At 36.4% G+C, this 12,241-nt stretch overlaps 1 protein-coding gene across 2 annotated transcripts in view; it reads right to left on the reverse strand.

Moving 5' to 3' along the window:
* Positions 1-12,241, reverse strand: part of STK3 (serine/threonine kinase 3) — a 278,518-nt gene that overhangs the window by 58,464 nt on the left and 207,813 nt on the right. For both annotated transcript variants that reach the window (XM_011291410.4, XM_023248602.2), the window contains exon 10: positions 10,930-11,105. In XM_011291410.4, the coding sequence (XP_011289712.2) occupies positions 10,930-11,105 (176 nt within the window). The remainder of the gene's footprint in view (positions 1-10,929; positions 11,106-12,241) is intronic.

A 12,241-nucleotide genomic window follows, 5' to 3' on the forward strand; every position in this document is an offset into this window, starting at 1 on the left:
AATACCAATTCAAAGGGATACAGTGCACCCCAATGTTTATAGCAGCGTCATCTACAATTGTCAAGTTATAGAAACACCCCAGTGTCTGTTGACTGATGAATGGATAAAGATGTGGTATACAGACACAACGGAATATTACTCAGACAGAAAAAAAAGAATGAAACCTTGCCATTTGCAACAATATGGTTGGAGCTAGAAGGTTTAATGCTCAGCGAACTAAGTCAGTCACAGAAAGACAAATACCATATGTGGAACTTAAGAAACAAAAGAAATGAGCAAAGGGGAAAGAGAGAGGCAAACTAAGAAACAGACTCGTAACTATGGAGAACAAACTGATGGTTACCAAAGGGGAGGTGGCAGGGCTGGGGGGAGGGACAGGTGAAATAGGTGATGGGGGTTAAGGAGTGCTTCTGTGTTGTATGGAAGTGCTGAATCACTATACTGTACACCTGAAATTAGTATTACGCTGTATGTTAACTAATGGGAATTTACATAAAAACTTTTAAAAAACGACAACAAAAAGGTAACCTGGTAGCATATCTAAACAGCCGCTGTTAAATGCTGACTGCTAGACTGCTAAGGGTTGCACAATGACTTAATTTCCTTAACTCAGTTGTTTAAAGAATATTTTTCTATAAGGCTATACCTATAATACTATCATAAAGGAAAATGGCAAAATAGAATTTGCTTGCAGATACTAGCTGTAATTAACTAATTTCTGCAATTCAAGGTGGGGACTTAACTGCATCTTGTTTCTATTGTATTTTATATAGATACACTAAGGGAAAGCTTTCAGTGTTCAGAGTCAGAGCAAGAATCATTAAATGTTTCAGATCAAAAGTAAGGCAATTCCAGGAATTTTGTACCATTACTGAAGTTCTAATGAATTAAAGACAGTACATTTCTTTTCATCAAAGTATACAATCACTAAAATGACTAGCTTTTTTAGGTCTTTCTTCCATTAGCAACAATAATTCACAACTGACTATTCATTTGACTAGTTACTAAAAGAGCATGGTTGATTATTAGCTTTTTATATATTTATAAATTTGTAACTCTATCATATAACTTCACTGCATTCTCAGATTAATATAGAAAGTTAAAAACTGACTACTGAAGGCCTGTAGAATTACAACTGGATATTCTAAGCCAGGTTACTGAGCCTTCTGTAAGATATTTTACTGATTAACACCAGCTTTAATTATACCTTATACTGCATATCAAGCTAAACATACACTACTACTTAATTCATACAGAAAAATCAGTTCCTTTATTAAGAACCATGAAAAATATACCTTCGAAATAAATTAATGAAATTAAGATATTTGTTTTCTACAATTCTTTTATCTGTTACTATATACTACTTTGATACCCTCTTTCATTTATCTCCTTAAGATCTGTCTATATTTATGGGAAGAAGATTTTTCCACTACTGACAGACAAAATTATGAACCCAAACTAGTTTGGTTTTGAACCAAGACAACTACATTTTGAGTTTACAAAAAAAAGATTATTTACTGGAAAGCCTTCCAATACAATGAATCCAACCTAATGAAACTATTTTATTGAGTGAGAAGTTCCGTGGGACAAAGTTGCCAACCTAATGTCAGGATGGGAGTGAATGTGGAGTCACTATTAGGGTGACCAGGCCAACAAATCTAACAGTCCCAAAAAGAACAATATACTTCTCACTGTAAAAGATGTATATCGGGAGTATGATGGAAGCTTCTTATGTAAAGGGTTTTGACACTAAACTACCACATATATCCTGAAAATCTGAATTAAGTATGAAAGTACAAAAATAATTTCAGATTTAAAGAAATTTCATTTATGACAGTTAAAGTAAAACACAACTCTTTTATTACCAACACAACCTGATATATGTATTACTAGTAACCTCAGTTGATCCTAACAACTTATTTTGAAATCTAATGGATTATTTAAGAAGTAAGCACCGCGGGGCATCAGTCTTATATTAAAAGGTGATAAATTATATTGTCCACTCTTTGATCCTAAATGCCACAATTGGTTCCTAACATCTCTTTTGATGTAATTATCCCAACAGTCCCCACTGCTTATTAGCCAAACATTCAAAATGAGGTTATGAACAGAAAGCCCACACAGTCAAAATAACTTCCTCAGACATCAACATCAGCCATAACATATGCTTGGAGTATAATACCTTTGTTTTAAAATGTAAAGTAGCCAATTTTTCATCACAATCTTCTAAATAAATGACATTTTAAAAAGAACAAGTTACTATGAGGAAAGTTTATGCTTGTTAGAACTCTTCTTGGTAAGCCATTTTTCTTTTTGCCATGTGCTTTAAACATCTTAATAAATTCCACCATGATGACAAGAAACCACACAGTGCACCTGTGCTCTCTATCTTAATGAATCCAATAAGTACAGGCCTGCTCACTTTAATTTGTAAAGGAAACGATGATACAGTCAGTTTTAACTTAAGGTATTAATTATCCAAATAAGCAGAATTAGCTTAATGTTCCAGTAGACCTTGCCCAGATACAACCACTAAGTAACATTTTCTGAAATTACGGCAGTTTTAAAAACAGCAAGTTTGGGGGAATAAGGAAGCAGAATGCTCCATCCAAATGGATTAAATTATACTGAGGAACTGATGTAGCAGTTCAGAGACACTCAAGTTTTTGTTGACTTTAACTACTACAAAATCAATTAAATGCAATTTAAACGCCCAGTGGGTAATTAACCGTCGCCGTTTTATGCCTACCTGTATACAAACACATTATCTTTCAAGAAGGCCATTCTCCTTTCAAAACAAAGGTTGTAACTGTCTTAAACGCCTCAGCATACCGATGGTCAAAATCTTATAGAAACTCCACATGGACCCAGACAATCACATGATATAACTGTGCACATGCCACACGCCATCTGTTGGATATGACTGCCAGCGCAGATTTCGTGAGCTGGCAAAGGACTGAAATAGTCAAGAATTCTGCAAGTATTTCAAAGTGCAGGCTTCTCATTAATTTTAATTTCCTGTTGGCTCTACAAGGAAGGAGTGAGTAGCGAAAGCACAATGTGCCACATACACTCAAGTTCATGCCACATGTACACCTGTAATCATAAACTCTTATCCAGGGCTATCCACTAAAAACACTTGAGATTCTGTGGTTATTTCTTCTTTACCCCAGAAGAAATAAATCTGCCATATCTACATTATCTTTTCATACTTTGTTAATACTTTTGGAAACATCTGGAAATACTTGACAATAATCACTTAATTAATGCAAAGCTAATCGATGACAATATGCTTAAATACTTCACTCGACTGAAGTGGTTTCCTCGGTCCACACAACTAGGGAATGACGAGAACAAGAAGCGCTTTGACAAAGGAGTACACTACAAGGGAAACTCTTAGCCAACATCTCTTTAAAAAGATGAAGCAGATGATACCATACTGCTACTCTGCTAAAAACTGGTAGATGCTGCTGGCTTTGGTTTGCCCCTCCGGGCTCTCCACAGGGCCTGTGTCACGGACGGCTTTCCAAAGGGCTGGCATTGCTACAAGCGTCTGCATGGGCTCTTGTATTCCACCACTGTCTCCACAACATTACCCTCCAGAACTGCTGGCCGCCGTAGGACAGCAAAAAGATCCTGAGAAAGAAATATTTCTCCAGAACGAGGGACGATTCCTAAGACGCGCACGGTGGCTCCAGGAGCACTTTTCTCTGGGCTTGCTGCTTGCTGTGTTTTGTGGCAGTGAGGTGTCAGTTTGCTCATCTGTTTGTTTCCCTAGAACCATACAGACTTGCCAATCCAGGAATCAGAAGTAGACGGGAAAACCACTTAGGAAAGTCTGAGGCAAATTTGCACTTGGAGGGGAGGACTTTATATTTCCTCTGCTACCATTATTGAAACTTGTTTCTCCAGTGCTGCTCTGGAGGAGTCTTGTGCCCGTTAGCTCAAAAGGCAATGCAAATTGAATAAATATTTTAAAATCATAGCAATCAAGAAAGGTTAACTTACATTTCAGTTTGAGTCAAAGACAAAAACATGGCTGATTTACCTAATCCCTCTCATACTAGTAATTATTGTCAATCCAATTTTTTTTTATTTTTTAAAGATTGGAACCAATATAGTAGGTTAACAGATGGCTTTTAAAGTTTTTGTTCTGGTTCCAAAATCTTTACGTTATCCAAAATATATCTGTTTAAGTATAATACTGTAATTTCTGCAAAACATGATCTACAAGCTCTCTATTTAACGCTAAACAATCTGGATGCTAGGGCTGTTTGGAAATAATTCTAACAAAAACTGAAACATTAGTCTAGTGCTATAATAAACAGATTGGCCTTTTATATTTGTTTTTAGGAATCGTCATAGGCACACCCTAAACAGAACATGTTTTGTGGAGTTAAAATAACGGGTTCAATTAGCCCAAATATATTTTATGCTATCTTTATTTTACCCCCAAATTGGTGAAATCATAAATTAATACTCCTCTCATCTCATTACAACCAGGAACATTAGCATAAAACAACAGTCCACAGAAAATCCAAAAGACAAATGCTAAAAGAAAATACACAAGTTATGCTGCACACAGGCTTTTGGGTAAAGAACGCTTCCTACTCTGCACATCTGTCTAGCAAGTGCCTCTCTGAATGTTTTGTCCTTTAGGAATCTGCTCTGAATACTACAAAAGACAAGTCTTTCACTCTTCTTGAAACCTATTTTCCTCAATGCAAAAGGATAAGCCTTCTATGCGTTGGAAATATGGGCAAAACAACTTTGGCTTGTTTTAAGGAACTTCTACATAATAGACGTAGGAATCACGTAAAAATCCAGTTCTTTTGGAAGGTAGCCTGAAGACACGTCATAAAGAGAGAAGATAAACACATAAACCTTAGCATACTTTATATTTTGATGAGTCACTTTTTTTTTAACATTCTATGTATCTAATGTATGATGGGATGAATAAGACCAGATTTCCCTTATCATTACCAGCTGGTATTTTATGTGGAAATCTGTCTTTGCTTTTAGACCATTTCCTTACTTTGTAAGCAAAGTATCCCATCAAACCCCTTCCACTCTGTCGCACCCACACTGCCTCTTTTCCTACTCCTTTAGCCCCTCTCGCACTCTTTTTTTTTTTTTTTTTTTACCATACTCACCAGACTCTTGGCAATTCTTTAGTCATCCCCTGCTAATCCTTCCTTTATCCATCTCCTCTTTATTCTCATTTACATTCCCCTCAGTGGCTATTACAACATTTTCCACTTTCCTCGAAGTGATGAGAGGGTTGAGCAGTAGTTCCAGCTGACAGGTGTGTAAATGTTGGGGTAGAAAGAACTCTGGTAACTCTGTACCACCGCCCCCCCCATACCTTTTTAAGGCTACATGCCTTGTATACATCAAAAAAGAAATTATTCTGAAAAAACCGGATCCAGTCATGACCTCTTAAAAGCCTCTTTCTTAACTGTGAGGACATTTTCCCTTCCTTTTTTTTTTTTTAATTACTTTCACTTTCTACTACCTAAGGTTCGTGACCTTAACCAAAATTATATTCCTTTAAGTTTATTTATTTAGAGAGAGAGAGTGAGAGAGACAGAGAGAGAGAGAGAGAGAGAGAGAGAGAGAAAGGGAGGGGGAGGGAGAGACAGAGGGAGGGAGGGAGGGAGGGAGGGAGGGAGAGAGGGAAGGAGAGAGAAAGAGAGAGAGGGAGGGAGGGAGAGGGACAGAGAGAGAGGGAGACAGAGAATCCCAAGCAGGCTCCACGCTGTCAGTATAGAGCCCAATGTGGGGCTCGATCCCACAAACTGTGAGATCATGACCTGAGCTGAAACCAAGAGTCGGACACTCCACCCCCAAAATTGTATTTTTTAATCTAGTAAGTCAGCTATTTCAGTGTTTTTAATCTTTTCTAATGTCTCCTATACTTACTTCTGTTTTTGTTGCTTCTTTTCTACTTTATTACTCTATTATTTCAAGCCCGTTTCACATAACTGATATCCCTTACCTCTAGTCTTTTCCTTTCAATCAACACTGCATACTACCATCGAGATTAATATTCTAGGGGCGCCTGGGTGGCTCAGTTGCTTAAGATTCTTGATTTCAGCTCAGGTCATGATCTCACAGTTTGTGAGCTCCAGCCCTGCATCGGGCTTTGCACTGACAGTGTGGAGCCTGCTTGGGATTCTGTCCCCTGCCTGCGCTTGCTCTCTCTCTCTCAAAAAAAAAAAAAAAAAAAAAAAAAAAAGATTAATATTCTAAAACACTTTCATCATGTCATTCTCCAACTTAAAAACCTTCAATGGTTTTCTACTGTCCAGGAAATAAGAATTCAGACTTTGCAATCTCTCATTCAAGTCTTTGACCATCTGAGCCAGACCTACCTTTCCACTATCATATTGTTCCAAATGAACTTGAAAGTCTCTATTTCATTTTCATCCAACATACTTCGTGGTTTCCTACCTCTAAGCTTTTTACTACACACATCATCCTGTGGTGCCTGCCTTCCCTCCTTCTGTTATCCATCTTTCAACGCTAAGATAAAGTCCCCCTCCACAGTATAATTTCACAAATTTCTCCAGCCTTTGCTCAGTCCCTGCTTATGCAAAACCACATGACGTTTGCATTATTGCTCTAGCTTAGAATTTAATTAATTTATATCTTGTCGTAATTTTATAAACTTATTTCTCCATAGAGCTGAGCACAATCCAAGCAGAGAGTAGAGCATTTGTTAAATTAGTTTAATGGTTTAGAACAAATTTTGTAATTTCCAGATAGAAGGACTCCAAAATATATGATAGGCTGACAATTTTACCAGAGGTTTAGAGGAGCCGGCCACTGGAAATTCGATGCTTTAATTTACAAAACTAGAAGGAGCCTAAAAGGGACAGTGGAAAGCTACACGTCAAAAGTTGTGTGTGAAAACTTAAAAAGCAGGGTACTGAAACGACCCGTACCAAAATCACAAATGGCCTCCAATTTCCTAAATTCAAGATTCTAATTTTAGGTGAATTTTAATCATGACAATTTCTAGTGGAACATTTGCAAAGATGATCACAACAAATCCTTTCATTCTGCAGAGCTCTCTGCAATGGGACTTTGCTCTTTTCCCCATCATGAGGTAAAACCGATTTCTAAATCCCTTGAATCTGGACTGGCCTTGTGACATATTTTAACTTAACAGAATATGGTAGAAATGACACTGTGAGAATTCTCCCCTCCTCTTATTTATTTATTTTTATTGTGGTAAAAAATACAGAACGTCAAATTTAGCCTTTTGATGATTTTTAAGTGTACAGTTCAGTGTATGAGATACATTCACACCGTTATGCAAACATCACCATTATCCAACCCCAGAACTTTTTTCAACTTGCAAAACTGAAACTCTGTGCCCATTAGACAAGAACTCTCTCCTTTCCCCTCTCCCCACAGCCCCTGGCAGCCACCATTCAACTTTCTCCCTCTGTAAATCTGACTACTCTGGGTGCCTCATGTAAGTGAAATCACACAGTATTTGTTCTTCCGTGATTGACTATTTCACTTAGCATGATATCTTCAAAGTTTATTCATGTTATAGCGAGGTTACAGTATGTGTCAGAATTTCCTTCCTTTGTAGGCTGAAAAATATTCTCTTGTATGTATATACCACATTTTGTTTATCTATTCATCTATCAATGGACACTTGGCTCGCTTCCACCTTTTCCCTATCATGAATAATGTCACTTGTATATCTTCTTTGGAAAAATATTTATATGAGTCCCTCACTCATTTTTTAACTGGGTTGTTTGTTTTTTTTGCTGTTGAGTTGTAGTTCTTTATACATCCTAGATGTTAACCCCTTATCAGATATGTGATTTGCAAATGTTTTCTCCCATTCCATGGGGTGCCTTTTCACTCTATTGACAGTGTCCTTAGATGCACAAAATAGTTGATTTTAATGTACCCTAATTTATCTATTTTTTGTTGTTCCCTGTGTTTTTGGTGTCATATCCAAGAAATCATTGCCAAATCCAATGTCAGGAAGATTCTCTTATGTTTTCTTCTAAGAGTTTTATAGTTTTAGTTCTTATGTTTAGATCTTTGATTCATTCTGAGTTAATTTTTGTACATAGTGTAGAGTAAGGGCCCAACCTCATTCTTTTGCACATGGCTGTCCAATTTCCCCAGTATCGTTTGTTGACAAGACTGTTCTTTCCCCATTGAATGGTCTCAGTATCCCTGCCAAAAATCACCTGATTATATATGGGACGGTTTATTTCTGGCGTCTTTATTCTACTCAACTGGTCTATATGTATGTCTTGTTTTGATTACTAAAGCTTTGTATGAGTTCTGAAATCGGTTAAGATGAGATCTCCAACTTCATTTCTCTTTTTCAAGACTGTTTTGACTATTTGAGTCCTTTCAAATTCCATATGAATTTTAGGATGGATTTTTGTATTTCTGCAACAAAAATGTCATTGGGATTTTGACAGAGATCACATTGAATCTACAGATTGCTTTGGCCCATACTGACATCTTAACAATAGTAAATCTTATAACCCATGAACAAGAAATATCTTTCTTTATATTGGTATCTTTAATTTCTTTCAGCAACGCTTTATAGTTTTCAGTGTATAGGTCTTTCACCTCCTTTGTTAAGATTATTCCTAAGGATTCATTCTTTTCGATGCTATTATAAATGGACACTGTGCAGATTCTAGGCGTAGGTCTGAAGAGGCCTTATAACTTCTCTGTCACCCTCTTGGTAGGCTGCTACAACCACATAAAAATGCCAGGCTTGCCTGATAGCATCATATGACCTAGGCTACTGTGGGCACCACTGCCACACACACGAGTGAGGTAATTTTAGGGGTGCCTGGGTGGCTTAGTCGGTTAAGCGTCCAACTCAGCTCAGGTCATGATCTCACAGTTCATGAATTTGAGCCCGGCATCAGGCTCTCTGCTGTCAGCACAGAGCCTGCTTTGGATCCTCTGTCCCCTTTTCTTTCTGCCACTCCTCTGCTTGCCCTCTCTCTCTCTCTCTCTCTCTCGCCCTCTCTCAATAATTAACTTTTTTTTTTTTTAAGAGTGAGGTAATTTTAGAGAAATCATTCAGATCCCGTCAAGCTGCCAGATGATTACAGCCACTTGACAGACCCCAGGTAAGACCAGGAGAAGAACCACTCCACCGAACCTAGTCAAAATGCTTACCCACAAAATTGTGAACAAATAAAATAGTTGTTATTTTAAGCCATTAAGTTGGTGGGGGGGGGTAGCAAAGACTAACTGGAACAGAAATAGAATTAAATCATTTTATTTGCTATTTCTTAACCATGATAATTTATTCATTACTTTGTAGCTCATTTCAAACTGTTTCTCAGAGGCTATTAAGATTTATTCCAACTGAGACAAGACAAAGTTCTTTGATGCTAAATACTCTACATAATTCATCATGTTCATGAATGATTTAAAGCTTGAATGTCAGCATTCTAAATAATTTATGATTTTTTAAAAAGTAGACAGCTTAAAATGAAATCTTCCCAGAACTACTACAGAAATATAGATTTTATTTTTGAATATCTAACTTCAAAATTGAAAAGACAAAAATAAGTAGATATTACAATTAATGTTTTCAGGCAAACTTGCACCCTTGCTGAAATTTGCTAGCTATCTGTACTAACTATATTGGGAATAGATTTTGAAACTTTAGTATCTGATTATTTCAAAACACAATCACAATATTTAGGAGAAAAGTACTAAACATTAAAAATACTTATAATCCCAAAGCATTTAGAGGCATGTTGACTAAGCAAAATGGCTATTATTTAAAAACATTAAAGATATACATATACCTAAAATTCTATTTACTTATAAAGAAATGCATTTATTTATATTTATAGCTATAACTACAGGATTATAGTTACTTTATGTGGAAAAAATCTTACAGAACAATATGCAAAACTAACATATTATTTAAAACATGCTAAAGCAAAAATTTACTCCATAAAAATTTCTACTCCATTAAAGAACTCATTTTGAGAATTTACTTCAAGATGTGGAAATAGTTGCTTTAGAATTGTTCACCTATATTATACGCAGTCTTTAAAAGAAATGAATAACAAGGAGCAGGGCAGAAGAAATAAAGAGAAAATATAACAAAGAAGCAATGAGGCACAATTTTATACTGAAATTTATATGCTAACTAGATATACAACAGGACTATTATTTCTGACAAACCAAGTGGAATTAACACTTACCAAGTAGAAACTAATTCAATTAACTATCAAAGTCGAGACAAATTTCTCAAAGTCTATGTCATAAATACCTTTGTACCATTTACTTTGGAAAGTAAATTTACTGTCAGAAATATCTGGTATTTGCACTATTAAAAAATGTTTTTAAGTTTATTTATTTTGAGAGAGAGAGCACACACAAGCAGGGGTTAGGATGGGGTGGGGGAGGGAGGGAGGGAGAGAGAGGGGAAGAGAGAGAGAAAGAGAGAGAATCATAAGCAGATCCCGTGCTGTCAGCACGGAGTCTGACACAGGGCTCGATCCCATGAACTGTGAGACCATGACCTGAGCTGAAATCAAGAGTCAGACGCTTAACCAACTGAGGCACCCAGGCGTCCCTAAAAACATTTTTTGACACAGTTGTTATTTTAGTTTTAAAGAGTCCTAAGCATTTCTCTAAATTTGGTCTAAATTTGGTCTGATTTATTTAGCTATAAGCAATTATTTACATTTCTCTGCAAATACCTGTCTACAAGCAAACTATAATTTTACCACTCTCTTATCTACATATATAGCCATACACTGAATATTAATACACTCATTGTCTAAATTTTATACACACACACACACACACACACACACACACACACACACACACTGTGCTTCTCAATGTGATGATAAAATGAAGAAGGATAAAACATAAATGGAAGAATTAAAATGTACTTACAAAGTCAAAGTCTCCATCCTGAGGAACTTTCCAGTTGTCAGGAAAAACATTTTTGGACATAGGAAAGGGTTCATGCATGTTCTGATTACAGTTTTCATGACTTTTATTCTTGAAGTCCTGTTTATCAAAGTAGTCCATAAAAGACGGTCTTTGTACTTGTGGTGAAGTTGCGTTTCCTTAGGTAAACAAAGAACACAGAAACGGTATAAGTTCTTACATTTAAAGAAGTGTGGTTTTTATCGAAGTATGATTTTTTTATTGAGCAAATAATAAATTTGCACTGGTCAGATTCAAGGCCAACATCGTCAATTTAATGAAGAACAAAGTAAAATGAAACAATGAAAAAACAAAAATATCCAGGCCACATAAAAATTTGACTAATGATTAGGCAAAGACCCACAATATTCTTAGATTGTAGAAAACATTTGAGAATTTTGGCAAGAATCTTTATTATAGTTTTACTAAAAATCGTTTCAAGTATATTGAAGTCTGTCAAATGAAGTAAAATTTTAAAACACACTTGTTTTTTTTTTATTTTTTTATTTTTTAACATTTATTTATTTTTGAGACAGAGAGAGACAGAGCATGAACAGGGGAGGGGCAGAGAGAGAGGGAGACACAGAATCCGAAACAGGCTCCAGGCTCTGAGCTGTCAGCACAGAGCCCGACGTGGGGCTCGAACTCACGGACCGTGAGATCATGACCTGGGCTGAAGTTGGACGCATAACCGACCAAGCCACCCAAGCGCCCCTAAAACACACTTATTTTTAAACATCTAAGCCTCCATTGTTATTGTCATTGCACACCACAAGCTAAAGAAGTTATAAGGACTTACCCAGATTTCTCTTATGTCTTTGTTTCCTTACAGTCTTTCTAGCTGATTCCACCTCATCCTGGACTCCCATGGTTTCTTTCGCCTCTCATATTTATATGTGACTCCTAACTGTCACTTCACCAGCCTAGATCTTGCTTCTGAGTTCTATTTCTAAAACTTTGCCACATTTAAGTCAGAAAACCAATTTTTTATTTCTAAAGCTCACTTCTAAGTTCTATATCTTGACTTTCCTACTGCTTACTTTTGGACTACTCCATCTGAGGTGAGTCAGAGTTACCTCAAACTTACCAGTTCTAAAACTAAAGCTAACTTCTAAAGTTTAATGTCCTTAAGGTTCATCCATGTATTAGCATGTGTCAGAATTCCCTTCCTTTTTAAGCTAAATAATATTCCATTGTATGTATAACTCACATTTTGTTTACCAATTCGTCTGTCAATAAACACTTTTGACTATTTTCAATAATGTTGCAATGAACA

This window comes from Felis catus, chromosome F2 (assembly GCF_018350175.1).
Source record: "Felis catus isolate Fca126 chromosome F2, F.catus_Fca126_mat1.0, whole genome shotgun sequence".
In the NCBI taxonomy this organism is placed as follows: domain Eukaryota; kingdom Metazoa; phylum Chordata; class Mammalia; order Carnivora; family Felidae; genus Felis; species Felis catus.